The sequence below is a fragment of the Trichechus manatus genome, unplaced genomic scaffold (genome assembly GCF_000243295.1).
Source record: "Trichechus manatus latirostris isolate Lorelei unplaced genomic scaffold, TriManLat1.0 scaffold00077, whole genome shotgun sequence".
In the NCBI taxonomy this organism is placed as follows: Eukaryota; Metazoa; Chordata; class Mammalia; order Sirenia; family Trichechidae; genus Trichechus; species Trichechus manatus.
The window spans coordinates 11,515,948-11,529,321 of record NW_004444013.1 but is presented as its reverse complement, the minus strand read 5'-3'; the positions used below and the strand labels follow the sequence as shown (position 1 = coordinate 11,529,321).

Below are 13,374 nucleotides of genomic sequence, written 5' to 3'. Positions count from 1 at the left end.
GAGTCAATTTCAACTCATAGTGATCCCATGTGGTGTAAACAGTTAAGCACTTGGCTGCTGACTGAAAGGTTGGTGGTTGGAGACCACCGAGCGGCTCTGTGGGAGAAAGACCTATTGATCTGCTCCCCCGTAAAGATTACAGCCTAGAAAACACTATGGGACAGTACTGCTGTCACATGGGGCTGCTGTGAGTCGGAATTAACTCCATGGCACTTAACACCACCATCTTTGCTGAAAATCTGAATGTTCCGTAAGTGACTGATGTTAATGAATTTAAAACTACATTAACATTTAGATGTTAATGTATTTGAGTAAAAAAAAAAAATAGGGAAATAAAATGTATTCTTTTTGCTTCAAGGTCCTTATGTTATGGTCAGCGTTGCAACAAAAATTTTTCAAGAATTGGTGGAAGGTGTATTTTACATACATAACATGGGAATTGTGCACAGAGATCTGAAGGTAAGTGTGGGGGAGATAAATCATTGAAGGTAATGGTAGCTTCTTCTCAGGGATGACATGATGTTGGTTCATTGAATTAAAGGAGACTCCACCTCCTAGTTCATTTACTTAGGAGGCTGTCGTTCCTTTTATAGAAATCGTCACTGTCCCAACGGTTCAAAACATGAAAACCTTAAACTTAAAAGCAGTGATCTTTGGGTATTTGAAAATTCTCTATGGAATATTATACTGTTTTTCGGGTAGTAAGAGTACTCTGGGTAATAATTGATGATGCTAAGTGTACTTAATGCTAACAAAAATGCTTTGGAGGCTCACATGTTATTGCAGCCTTACAAATAAAATGTTTCTGTAATTATCCATCGTTAAGGAAATTCAGCATGGGGAGTTAAAAACCAAAACAGAAATAGGCTTGTTAAAATCTTTTAAAAGTCACTATTGTATTTTTTGCCATGTTTTTTTTTTAACATTTATAACGACGATTCCAATTTTTATCCACAAAAGACTGTCAAGGAAGAGAGGGAGTATATTTACTTCTTTGGTGGCAGAGTTTTAAATTAATTTGCTTATTTCTTTCCAGGCAAAAATTAAATCATAGAAAATGCATTTAACAGAAAATTTAGGAACAAAAAGTCAGTATTCAAATCACTTTATTTTTTGCAAGGTTTAAGAATCATTAGTTTGTACATTTGGGGTACACAAGGTGATGGGCTAAGTATTTTCTGAGTACATGTGTAGCCTAGAGCCTAGAGAATGTGACTGACTCAAATTCTATGGCACCGTGAAACTTTGAAGTCTTATTTCAAGAGGTAAGCTAAGTCATAGTAACCGTATACAGAGTTCCATATCTTTACTGGGAGAAGTTGTTTCAAGTTTTGTTTGTATTTCTCGCCGTAAATATTCCTGATGTTTCTTTTACAGATGTCCTGTAGGGATAAGGGTTTTTGAGATAACTTTATTAAGGTCTCCCTTAAGAGCTGGAATTCTGGTAGCATGAGTCCTGCAGGTAGAATTCCATGGTTGTTGGTCAGTCTCAAAGGATAGGAGCGATAAAGTAGCCTGGTGAGAAGGGCTGTGTCTCTGATATTAGAGCTGCGCTGAAGGTACATGTAAATCGGAGATTCCCCGTTTCTCGTTAAAATGTTAACATTTGCTTCAAATTCAAGCAAGAGATTGATTATTGCCTCTCTGCCTCCAAAACACGCCTCATGCATAGCTGTCTGACCTTCATGGTCCTGGGCATTGACTTTGGCTCCATGAATTAAGAGCAAACGGATGCAGCTGACGCCTGCCGCCAGCAGTCGGCCTGCCTTGCTGGATGCAGTGCACACCGCCAGCTTGAGGGCAGTGTTTCCCGTAGATGAGACTACACAGTTCACGTTCGCACCACAGGCCATGAGCGTTTCCATCATCTCCTTGTTCAGGATGTCTGCAGCCATGTGAAGGGGGGTCATGCTGGATTCATTAATAGCATTAACATGGGCACCGTTTTGGGCCAAAATGGAGAGAACTGGGTACGTCCCGTATGTTATGGCCAGGTGCAGGGGTGAGTGTCTGTTGCTGTTATCTACTCGAGCATTCACTTGTGCGCCATGTTCACACAAGATGCGGAGACACACGACAGCATCGTTCTGAATGTCGGTCAGGATTCTCTGGATTTTGTTACCCGGCTTTGTCCATGTGGTAGACATGATTGGCCAGTGCAGCAGCATCAGGTGAAGGGTGGTGAGTCCTCTTGTATCCCTGGAATAGGTATAGGTCACAGGTTATACCAAATTCACAATTAGAATGGCTGTGTGTGAAGAATTAATGTTCAAGAAGGCAACATTTATTTAAAGCAACTCCCTTCATTACTGTGTCATTTCTCAGGATATCACAGTTTTTTGGGGAAAAGGGAGTGGCATGTATCACAGCATGGCCAGGCATGGGGGTGGATGGTACAGCCTCCGCTAGCAGCCTGTTCCATGTTTTTCCCCCATGAGGACTGTAGACCCCTTCAGGGCTGTATCTTGTTTTTTTCTGTGTCCCCAGTGACTTACACAGTGCTGGGCTGAATTAGTAGTCTGTCAGTACAATTGTGTGATATGTTATTACCTTAGACATGAGCCACAAAAGGCCACAACTCCCATTCACTTAGGTCTTTGTGGCTCTGTGGAGTCCCTGGGTAGTGCAAACCATTAATGTGCTTGATTGCCAACCAAAAGGTTGGAGGTTTGAGTCCACCCAGAGGCAACTCAGAAGAAAGTCCTGGTGATCTACTTCTGAAAAGTCAACCACTGAAAAGCCTACGGAGCAAGTTCTACTCTGATACAGATGGGAGCGTCATGAATTGGAATTGACTGGATGGCACCTTGTTTAGTGGCACTGCATTTGCTCTTGTACCTGACACTTTCATGCTCAATGTAGGTAGACCAGATGACAAACAAGGGTTGACTCAGGACCCCAGAGTCATTCTGAAGTTCGTGAAGCAGTTACTCTTCACTGCCTGCTCCAGCCTGTATAGCATGCGCATTTTACAGCTATGCCCTCATCTGCTCCATTGCTGAAACCTCTCAGGAGTGCTTCCAAAATTCCTTTATTTTGGCAGAAAAAAGGGAAGGTTTATTATGAAAATCTGATTGCTCTGCTGAAATCAGAAGATGATTTTCAGTTTATACATATTTATTCAGTGAAAGGCCCTGTGCTCGGGATATAGTAAAACAGCAAGTAGTCCCCACCTTGGCAGAGCTTACAGCCCAGTACAGAAAACAGACATGAAACATACTTTAACAACTAATATTAACAGTGAGGGTCAAAGTTCTAGAGAGGCATGGAAGCCTTATTCAAAGACGGCATGTGGATTGAGGGGTAGGAAAGGGTTTGCTGAGGAACTCTGGGCTGGGGTGATGGAGTGAGAGGACCCACAGGCTGGCATGGGGATTTGGGAGGCTCAGAGCAAGCCAGAATAGGTGGGCTCTTCCGGAGCATGGTAAGGATTTGGGGCTTAATTTTCTTTTAATATTGTGGGGCAAGAAGTTCTATTATTTCTGTACCATGTTATCCTCTTGTTCAAATAGTATTTATTGGACACATTGTCAGGCATTGGTTTAGCTGGTGGAGATATAAAAAACCAGTTGCTGTCGAATTGATAGCGACTCACAGTGACCCCATATGTGCCAGAGTAAAACTGTGCTCCATAAGCTTTTCAGTGGCTGATTTTTGGTAAGTAGATCACAAGGACTTTCTTCTGAGGAGCCTCTGGGTGGACTCAAACCTCCAACCTTTCAGTTAGCAGCCAAGCACGTTAACTGCACCAACTCTGTTGGACATATAGTGGTGAGCAGATTAAGGTCTCTTTCATGGAGCTTACCTTCTAGTGGACAGTAATAAACAAGAAAATCAGTGAACTATTTATATTTTCTTATTTTTAGACCTAACTTGTTAAATTCCTTGAGGGCAGTGACCATGACCTAATACATTTCCACGACACCTAGTACATTGTCGAGCACGTAGGACTCAGTATGCTTTCAGTTGGTTGCTTGATTTCTGTTCTGGTGTTATTTCCAACCATTCAGAGTATCTCATCTAGAAAGTAAAGGAATTGGTTCATTGAAAATGTGGTAATTTGTAGCCCATAGCTATGAATGAGTCCAGGCCTAACTGGAAAAAGTAATATGTAAGTCACAGGTGTCCTCATTTACAAACGATGGCCTGTTGAGTGAACTTACCTTAGTTCTGGGTCAGCACCGTGCTGTAACAAACAGAGCAAACTTTGGGCTTTGCGGTACTCAGCTGCCAGATGAATGGGGATGATAGACTGTGTCTGCTTTAGGGGGAGAGAACAACAACAAAATTCATTACAAGTAGCCCTATGTGGTCAGAAATATTTGTGGTAGCTTACCATTTCAAAGGTTAAAAGTGTACCTAGTATCTAGTTGGTTCAGTATTTTTCTAGTAGGGATATTGAAATTTTCCTTTTCTTTTGCCTGTTTTCAATGACCAAAAAACCACTGAATTCCAAATGATAAAAGTCTGTTTCACAGAAATGCAAATTTACCGAGGCAACAGACATAATCAAAGCTTTGAAAGTTGATTCTTGTGAAGAGCTCTTAGTGTAAAATTAATGGTCATTGCTATTAAGTCACTTAATCCTTAACTTAATCCACAGTGATTGAGAAGCGGGTGTTGTGCTTTTCAATGCTCTACCAAAGTAGTAGTATCAGCAGTAAAACATGCATTTTCAGGGTTTTCAAAGATAATGCAGCATATGTTCTCTCTGATTAGCAGAGCTGTTTGTGCCAGTGCTTAAAAGATGTATGTAAGTAGTGGCTTTACAGCCTGACTACAAGATAAGGGGAGAGGATAGGGTAAAGGAGAAAGGGTAACTTCCTGTTTGGGGAAAAAAAAAAATTATAAAAGTAATAGTCATTGTATAGAAATTTAGAAAATGAATATATGTATTAAAAAGGGGAGGAAATATAATTCTGTCACACAGACATAACCACCATTGGTATATTTGAGAAGATGACATTAATGTTCTTTTAGCCAAATAGGATCTAGTCTTTTCTCACATCAGGTTATGTGTGATAACTGGAAGGGAGGCCTTGCACACTTGGAAGAACACTGCTCTGTAGCTGTAGCGTGCCTCTGATGTCCTCTCGGGCCTTGGGCCTCGTAAGGGCAGCGAGGGGGTTTAGTGAGTTCCAAGGAGGTGGTGATGTTCCTTCCTAGGCATCATGGTTCTTTTCTAAACGTGACTGAGCAGAAAGGAGGGTACCTGGTTCAGAAGTAGTGTGTAGCTGGTAGAGTTGGCCAGAATGGTTATGGGCTGGTTGACGGGGTGATTTCTTAGGAGCATCTCAATCGTAGTGCAGTCTTCTCTCAAGATGGCTTCATAGAGTTTCATGTGAAGTGCTGCGGCTGGGACTTCTTCCGCCGAGTCGGCTCTGTCAGCTACCAGACCTCTGGCTCCTTTCCTGGTTATGTTTCCCATGAGAAAAACTTAACAGTGAGGACTTAAAGAGTCAGCGGATACTGCCAAAATGGAACTGGCCAGTTTCAGACTCTTTGTGATTAATGATTCCTTCCATTCAGTTCTAGAACTGTTTCAGGATTGTTGCTTCAAAGACCTATTCATGAATACAATTCATTTTCATGGTAGAGCCAAACTTTTTCAAACTTGTGTATTTTGAGTTATTCTTTAATTGTTCCCTGATCACATAGTGCCAGATTTGAGCATACTTTTTAGGCCTTTCTACTCAGTCACAAAAATGTATCTAAACTATCATCTTACACATAAGATTATTTCCATTTTCTCCTCCAACTGTAGTTCAAACAACTAACAAAGCTAAATGGGAGAATTTATATATTAAAGTAAAAAATTATAATTATTACATTTAAAGAAAACATACTTTTAACCTAAGTCTTTTTTAGTTTTTACTGGAATCTCTCCTTCCCCCACCCCTCACCTCCAAAATATAGGTGTAGCTTTTCACTGGTATTGGACTAGTTCGGTTGAGAGATGATTTGTGTCTGCAGTGCTTGCTTAATTAGAGCCAAATGTGTACCTTCATAGTGTAACCTCATTGTTCCCAACTCTGGCTAATATATAAGAATTATATGGGAGTTATTAAAAACTATCAGAGCCTGGGTCTGAGGGGCCCTTGCATCAGGAGGTTTAAAAACATTTTATTATAAAAATTTCCAAATGAGTAAAAGCAAAAATATTGAACCCTTATATTTCCATGATCTAAATTTAACACTTATTAACATTTTGCCATATTTGCTTCATCTTTTTAAATGTCAGAGGAAATGCCAGATGTCATGTCATTTCACCCCTAAAAACTTCAATGGACATCTCTCAAAATAAAGGCATTTCTTACATAACCAGAGCCTTGGTGGTGCAGTGGTTCCTTGGAAACCCTATGGGGCAGTTCTACTCTGTCCTATAGGGTCACTATGAATCGGAATCGACTCAACGGCAACGGTTCGGTCGTTTTCTTATATAACCATTTTCACATCTAACAAAATTAGCAATATTTCCTTAATATCATCTAATAGCAAGTCCGTATTTAGATTTCCACCAAGTCCTCAGTCTTTTTGCTAGTTTGTGCAAATCAGGATTCAAACAAGCCCCAATTTATTCTCTCTCTTAAACTGCTTCTATTCTAGATAATCTAGTGGGCCTCTCTCTTCACTTTTTTCCCCCCAATATCTTTGACTTGTTGGAGAGGACGGTCATTGTTTTTAAAGCTTCTCGGGTGATTCTGATGCACAGTCAGGGGTGAGAAACATTTGTGTGTAAAGCATGCTCTAAATTAGTGGTTCTCAAACTTGGAATAGCCTGGGGACTTTTAAATAATACTGATGCCTGGGTCCACCCCCAGAAATTATGATTTAATTGGTCTGGGACATACAGACTTTTTTAAAGCTCCCCTGGTGATTCTAATGTATGCCAAGCTTGAGAACTACTGCTTGAATTTTTAAGTTTTGTCAGGGCTACTTGTTCCTTAATTGAAAACTCTTTAATATTCACAAGTTTTAATTATTTAAGAAAACCAAGGAATTGACTTGTTCTGTTTACAGCCCAGAAATATTTTTCTTCATGGCCCTGATCAGCAAGTAAAAATAGGAGACTTTGGTCTGGCGTGCACAGACATCCTACAGAAAAACACAGACTGGACCAATAGAAATGGGAAGGGTATGTTTTTTCGTTTTTCCCCGTTTTTTAAAAAAAAAAAAGACATGATTGAACGTGTTAATATTTAGAAGAGAATCATAAACATTTAGTAGCAAGATAAGATAAAGTAACTGTTGTTCCCTTAGAAGCTAACATGCCCTGCTCATAGTAAGTGTTCTTTAATGTTGACAGTGTCAACAATGAAGTATTTAATATTTGGCTTTTCAAATTATAGGAATGCCAACACATACTTCCAGAGTGGGAACTTGTCTGTACGCTTCCCCCGAGCAGTTGGAAGGATCCGAGTATGATACCAAGGTAGTGTCCGTTGCGTTTTATCTTTTTTCTGGACTTATTCTGCAGTTTCAAATTGTACATGAAAAGTATAATACATGAAGTAGAAGTGCCCCTTGTGGAGGTGTTTTTGGGGATAACTGAAGACCTGTAGGTTATCTGTAGCATCAAACTGCCCTAACAGGTCTCACTTTTCAGCTCAATCTGACTGCTTTGCTCTTTAGGCTATTTACTATTTCTAAATTTACTATTTTCAACTTTACATAAATAAATGCTATAGGGAAGCTTGACACTTCTGACGGACTTTCTTTGAAATAGAATGAAGATTCTGAAAAGTCATGAGTTAAGAAAAACAAACCCATTGTTCCTTGAAGGACTATTAAACTCTTTTTTCAAAATAACATCACAGTACCTTTTCTTGCTTTTGATGAATCACTCTGCTTTTTAGTAATTGGGAAAGAGCCGCTAGAAGTAACCATGGCTGCCTCTAAAATCTTATCTACTGAAGACCTTCCTCCTCAAAAAAAACACTATTTTTAGGAAAAGCAGCACAGATTTTATGCAGTGGGTTTGTGAAACTTTACCAAGATTGCCTCATTAGGAGTGGAGGCAGAGGTGAGACTGGAGCAGGACCAAGTGACCCTCTGTGACTCTTCCTGTAGACGGCACTGGCACGAGTGTGTGCGTATCACTTTCCTCGGTTTGGGTCTGGCCTGGGCTTTCAAGGCGTGGGGAGGACAGTTGTAAGGTAGTGACTGCTGTGGATGGTGGATTGTCCCAGTCTTTCACCTGACAAACAGCCCTGCCCATGGATGTCCCTTTCGAGAAAGTACCTGTCACCTCTCACCCAGTGCAGAAGGTCTGGCTGACACTTGCCCCTGTAGGTGACCCCCAGCTCTAGGTATCAGTCCTCTCCAGTTCCAGAGGATGGTGCACTGAAATGGAAGTGTTGTTCTTATGTTTCATTACTGAGTTACTCTCTTTTTTTCTTTTTCCAGTCAGATATGTATAGCTTGGGTGTAATTCTGCTAGAGCTTTTTCAGCCATTTGGAACAGAAATGGAGCGAGCAGAAGTTTTAACAGGTTTAAGAACTGGTCAGATACCCAAATCCCTCAGTAAAAGGTGTCCAGTACAAGCCAAGTATATCCAGCACTTAACCAGAAAAAATTCATCCCAGAGACCATCTGCTGTTCAGCTGCTACAAAGTGAACTTTTCCAGAATTCCGGAAATGTACGTAAAATTTTTTTTTAATTCTAGGAAAAATATGAAGCTTAAACTAGAATTTCTTTAAATTATGAATCCTATTTCTTGAAGAACAGTAGAGCTTAGAATAAGGTTTATGGAAGCAAACTTTAAACCCATTCTCAGAGTTCCCTAGCAGTGTATTAAGTACTAAGTTTAATGTCAGTAGCATGCCTTACCACTGCTATTGCTGTCAAGTTGATTGTCACTCATAATGACCCTACAGGACAGCGTAGAACTGCCCCATGGGGTTTCCAAGGCCATAAATCTTTATGGAAGCAGACTGCCACATCTTTCTCCCATGGAGCGGCTGGTAGGTTCAAACCACCAGCCTTTCAGTTAGCAGTTGAGTGCTTACCCACTGTGCCACCAGGGCTCCTATGCCAATAGCATACTTGTATTCATATCCAGGTAAACAAGTGGACTCCCTTCCAACTTGCTACTCTAAAAATTACAGAATTCAGTTTCTAACCTCACCTCGCTACTGAAAAGGTTTCATTTTTTCCTACCAACTATGGTATATAACCTTTTAAAAAAAAAAAGTATTTTATTGTGTTTTTGGTGAAAGTTTACACAGCAAATTAGGTTCCCATTCAACAATTTCTGTACAGATTTTTCAGTGACATTACATTTCTCACAATGAATCATTCTCTTGAATTGCATTCTGGTTGTTCCATTTCCAGTGCTCTAGTTTCCCTGCCCTCTTATCTTCGCTTTAGAGTAATTGTTGACCTTTTGGTCTCATATAGATGGTTTTTTAATGGTGCACCAGACAGTCACAGGTAATGTCCTTTATTTTGTGTGCCAATTTGTTATTTTGCTAAAAGGTGACTGGACACTGATCATGTGTACCAGTTATTAACATAGTGATTTGTGGACTGAAGACCTTAATGTAATTACATTACTGTAATTACTGTGCTAACCGTAATTTGTAATAACTGAAATCTATGCAAATCAGAAGTGCACTGTGTATTTACACTTTAAATATACAGGGCTGCCTATATATTTTAAAATAAGGGAAGTAGACATTTTAATGGAACTTAAAATTCTTTTTCTTTACAGGTTAATCTTACCCTACAGAGGAGGGTAATAGAGCAAGAAAAAGAAATTGAAGAACTAAAGAGGCAGCTGAGCCTCCTCTCTCAGGACAAAGGGGTTTAGGATGACATGAAAGTTGGGAGAGTACCTGTCTAGCTTTAATTAAGCTATATAAATACTATGGAAGTGGACTTTAAAAAGTCTTTGTCTAAGCTAAATAGTAAACTGGAATGTAAATTTTCAATCTGTATTAGGTATAAATGGAATAATTCTTCATTGTATTCAGTAAGCCTGTTCAAGACTTATTCAAACAAACTGCTTTCTTCTGAGGTAGCTCTCTTATGATTCAGCATCTTGAGCTTACACCACCTTCAACTAAACTTACTCTGCTCTTCCCTTGTCCTATCTCATAAGCTCCTGTACCTGGATTCCCTACGTTAGTATTCTTGTGCACCCAGTCTCTGATGACATCCTCAACTCTTCCTCCTCTAAACTGTATGCCCGTTGGCCACCAAATCCTCCTCTTTTAACAGGTTCTACTATAGAAACCACAGTTGTGTTCCCTACCCGCAGCTGTTGCCAAGTTCAGGCCTGCAAACTTGACTAGCTGGACTGTCGCCAGCCTTGACAGCTGCCCGTCTTCCTAATTCAGATGGCCTTTCACATGGCCGAAGTGACTTACCACAAAGACATCTGATCAGTTCACTCCCTGGTGCAAACACTTCTGCTGCCTCTAAGATAAAAAAGTTCAAGATCCAACCCATTTCTCTGTTTTCTCTACCCCAACTTGGCATCATTCCCAAACCACGCCCTTTCAAAGCTTGGTACTTCTTGACCATCAAATGATTTATTATTCTCAGAGCATCTGGATATCATCTTTCCTGTCTTTGCTCCTGCAGTATTTTCACCGAACTTTTTCCTTTATTATATACCGCTTGATTCCTGAACCAACCTGTACATTCCTTAAAGGTAGCTATTGGATATGTTCCTTTTTGTATCCCTGCCACAGTCAGCAGTTGTCATAGTATACTGTACTTGATTTTGCTGAATTTTAAGTAAAAGGAAAGCCACAAATTCTATGATGCTTTTATTGATACTTGACAACTGGCCTAAATAAAAAGAGCAAGTCCATTTACCAATAGGCACGAAATAGCAGCACCATTCTTAAAATCCAAACCCTTTAAGATCAGTTACTGAAAATTCACTTAAGGAGCTTGAGGGCAGTGTTAAAGGGGGCTAGGTTTTCACATGACTTCATCCACTTCTGCACGTTGGCAGGCACTGTCCCATTGGCGCCCCCTGTCTGCTGGAGCACAGACCACAGCACCACATCTGCTACGGTGAGTTCATTCCCAACAAGCCATGGGCTCTTCCCAAGAGCAGAGTTCATGGAGCGGAGCACAGCGGACTTTTCTTTACTGCTTCCCTCTTTCAGCTGAAAAATAGCTATATCCACCCAACTATCTATGAGGGTTAAGTTTACAGCATTGTGCTTCTGGCCAAACAAAGAGAACAAAAACCGTGCAATGTTCCCTTCTCCTTCAATGGGGCACATCGTTTGGACGCTGAACTTCATCTGAGTCTTTGGCACTGAAAGGAAAGAAATACACACCATGGAATGTCAAGAAGAGGAGCCCCCACCCCGGAAGAAGTACTTGTGGAACAATGAAAAGGGGCAGTCACTAGTAATCTCAAGCTGATGACAAAGGAAAGTATATTTTCAAGAAGAAAATCATGTGTTTAGTCTGCCTACAAAAGATTTAATATTCAAGAAGGTTTAAATGCAAACTTTATGTTAAAACAGTAACCATTCTGGTACTTGATTCTGACAGTTTTCAAGTTGGTAGTAACCTCAGAGCATCTGCTTAAACCCCTGAGCCTAAGGACTTGGAGGATGAGGACTAGAAACCAGGAGTCCCATCTCCTAGGCCAGGAGCTCTGTCTGCCCTCATAATGTGTAAATCGAGGGCAGAATTAATGAAAGACATTAACTTGCTTCCCTCTATGTAAAACTGACCAGGAGAGGTGTGTATCAGTTGGATAATAAATACATGGTATCCTGCCATCCTCTTATGGTAATTGTTAAAGATAATTTCAGCGTCCCTTAACGATTCCGTTTGGAAAGCAACCAGATTCCCTTTCCTAAAATGCTCAGAATCTCCTCCCCACCTCACCCCACCCCAGCCCCTGAAAAAAACTGTGATTTAAGTCAAAGACTTCTGAGAGGAAGGGGGGCATCTTTGGGTCAAGAATCATCTGTGTCCCTCTTTTAGAACAACCCCACAAGCTTTAAATTAGATAATTTGACCCAACAGCTGCCTCTTTATTAAAATCAGGATGTGCATGTCATTATACAGTCTAGAAGCTTGACCCAGTCCTCTCAACTTACCATTCTTCCAAATTAAAGTAAAACCCAACTGGTATTCATGACGAGACTGTTTTTTAGTCTGTTCTCCAAAGCACTTGAGAAGGTTTTCTGGCACACTCTTGACTGACGAATGCGTGTGGACAGTGGACAGGACCCTGTAATGGTCACAGAGCAGTCTGTGCAGCACTAGCAAGGAGAGTGGTGGCTCGGCTGGATTTGCATTGATGACAATGTCTTTCAGTGCTCCGTAATCCTGGTGGGGGACAGCAAATAATCTCAACAGCCATCTGAGTGCTAAGCTAGCTAGTCTAAGAACTCAACCAGGTTTATTTAACTGAATCCTCAACTCCCATGACGAAGGTACTATTATTATCCCTGTTTTACAGCTGAGGAAACCTGAGTCCTAGGGAGGTAAAGAAACTTGTTCAAGGTTGCTCCACTCAGTAAGAAGTGGAGCGGGATATGGGCTGACCGCACCCCTTAGTCCCTAAACTGCTGCCTCCCAACAAATAAAAAGGTGACTTTACTAGCAAATTGGTAAAACAATATATACCATTTATCTCTGAGATAAAATTTAAGTTACAAGTAACACATGCAGTTATTCTCTTTACCAAATCTTTCTAACATCTGGCCAGCTGACAAAGTAATAGTTTCTACACCAACTCGTATTCATTAAGTTATGTCTATCAATGAACAGCCCCTTGAAAAAGGGGCTTTGTCTAGAGGGAAAGGTAGATTCTGAACAACTAGGTGTTAACTGAAGGACCAAACTTGCTGACTCTTCAGGTGCAGACTTTAATTTCTGTACTTGCCCTCTTTATAATAAATAACAAGTACAATTCATGGAATATAATCAAGGTCAAATTCCTTGGCTTTCTGTACCAAGCCGGCCACGAGCTGGCCTCTAGTGTGGCCACTCCTGACCCATGTTCGCGTGAAGCCATGCTGAAGGCTTTGCAGTTCCCTGAACGCAACCTTTTACTTGATGCTGTGCATTCCAAGATAACCACAGTTTATCTTCAGCACCATCTGCTCTGAGAAGCCTTCCGAGCACCCTGAGAACATCACTATCACAGCAGTACTACTCATCCACTGGACTGGCTCCCTGAGGGCCAGGTTATGTCTCGTCTGAAGTTCTTGCATGCAAAACATGTACTGGATGAACGAGTGAACAGAGGAAGGAATAGATGAGGCAGAGGTAACGAGGGGATCAAAAACAGCCCTGGGACTAACGAGGTACAGGAGTCCAGTGACAAGGGCCAGAAGGCAGAAGGGGACAAGGAAGCTGGTGATAGGGAACCCAAGGTTGAGTAAGG

General features: G+C 40.9%; 3 protein-coding genes across 6 annotated transcripts in view; 1 reads left to right on the top strand and 2 right to left on the bottom strand.

Annotated features, from left to right (window-relative positions):
• Nucleotides 1-9,850, top strand: part of EIF2AK1 (eukaryotic translation initiation factor 2 alpha kinase 1) — a 30,099-nt gene extending 20,249 nt beyond the window's left edge. For both annotated transcript variants that reach the window (XM_004380819.3, XM_023735345.1), the window contains 5 exons: nucleotides 359-459; nucleotides 7,021-7,135; nucleotides 7,350-7,432; nucleotides 8,407-8,640; nucleotides 9,715-9,850. In XM_004380819.3, coding sequence (XP_004380876.2) covers nucleotides 359-459; nucleotides 7,021-7,135; nucleotides 7,350-7,432; nucleotides 8,407-8,640; nucleotides 9,715-9,813 — 632 coding nt within the window. In that variant the 3' untranslated portion in view covers nucleotides 9,814-9,850. The remainder of the gene's footprint in view (nucleotides 1-358; nucleotides 460-7,020; nucleotides 7,136-7,349; nucleotides 7,433-8,406; nucleotides 8,641-9,714) is intronic.
• On the bottom strand, nucleotides 467-7,012 carry ANKRD61 (ankyrin repeat domain 61). Its single transcript, XM_004380820.2, has 3 exons — nucleotides 5,213-7,012; nucleotides 4,164-4,261; nucleotides 467-2,199 (listed from the first exon to the last, which is right to left on the bottom strand). Exons 1-3 carry the CDS (start codon nucleotides 5,426-5,428, stop codon nucleotides 1,254-1,256), a joined length of 1,260 nt encoding a protein of 419 aa, XP_004380877.1. The 5' UTR covers nucleotides 5,429-7,012; the 3' UTR covers nucleotides 467-1,253.
• Nucleotides 9,851-10,761: 911 nt separating the features above from the next.
• AIMP2 (aminoacyl tRNA synthetase complex interacting multifunctional protein 2) overlaps nucleotides 10,762-13,374 on the bottom strand; it is an 8,479-nt gene continuing 5,866 nt past the window's right edge. For all 3 annotated transcript variants that reach the window (XM_004380818.2, XM_023735348.1, XM_023735347.1), the window contains exons 3-4: nucleotides 12,080-12,311; nucleotides 10,762-11,280 (exon numbers count right to left, since the gene is read on the bottom strand). In XM_004380818.2, the coding sequence (XP_004380875.1) occupies nucleotides 10,892-11,280; nucleotides 12,080-12,311 (621 nt within the window). In that variant the 3' untranslated portion in view covers nucleotides 10,762-10,891. The remainder of the gene's footprint in view (nucleotides 11,281-12,079; nucleotides 12,312-13,374) is intronic.

Coding starts and splice junctions, on each gene's coding strand:
- ANKRD61 (XM_004380820.2), bottom strand. CDS start 5,428: ATGGGAAACATAACCAGGAAAGGAGCCAGAGGTCTGGTAGCTGACAGA. Junction 4,262..5,212: donor ACACACTACTTCTGAACCAG/GTACCCTCCTTT, acceptor CTCCCCCTAAAG/CAGACACAGTCTATCATCCC. Junction 2,200..4,163: donor GGTGCTGACCCAGAACTAAG/GTAAGTTCACTC, acceptor TACCTATTCCAG/GGATACAAGAGGACTCACCA.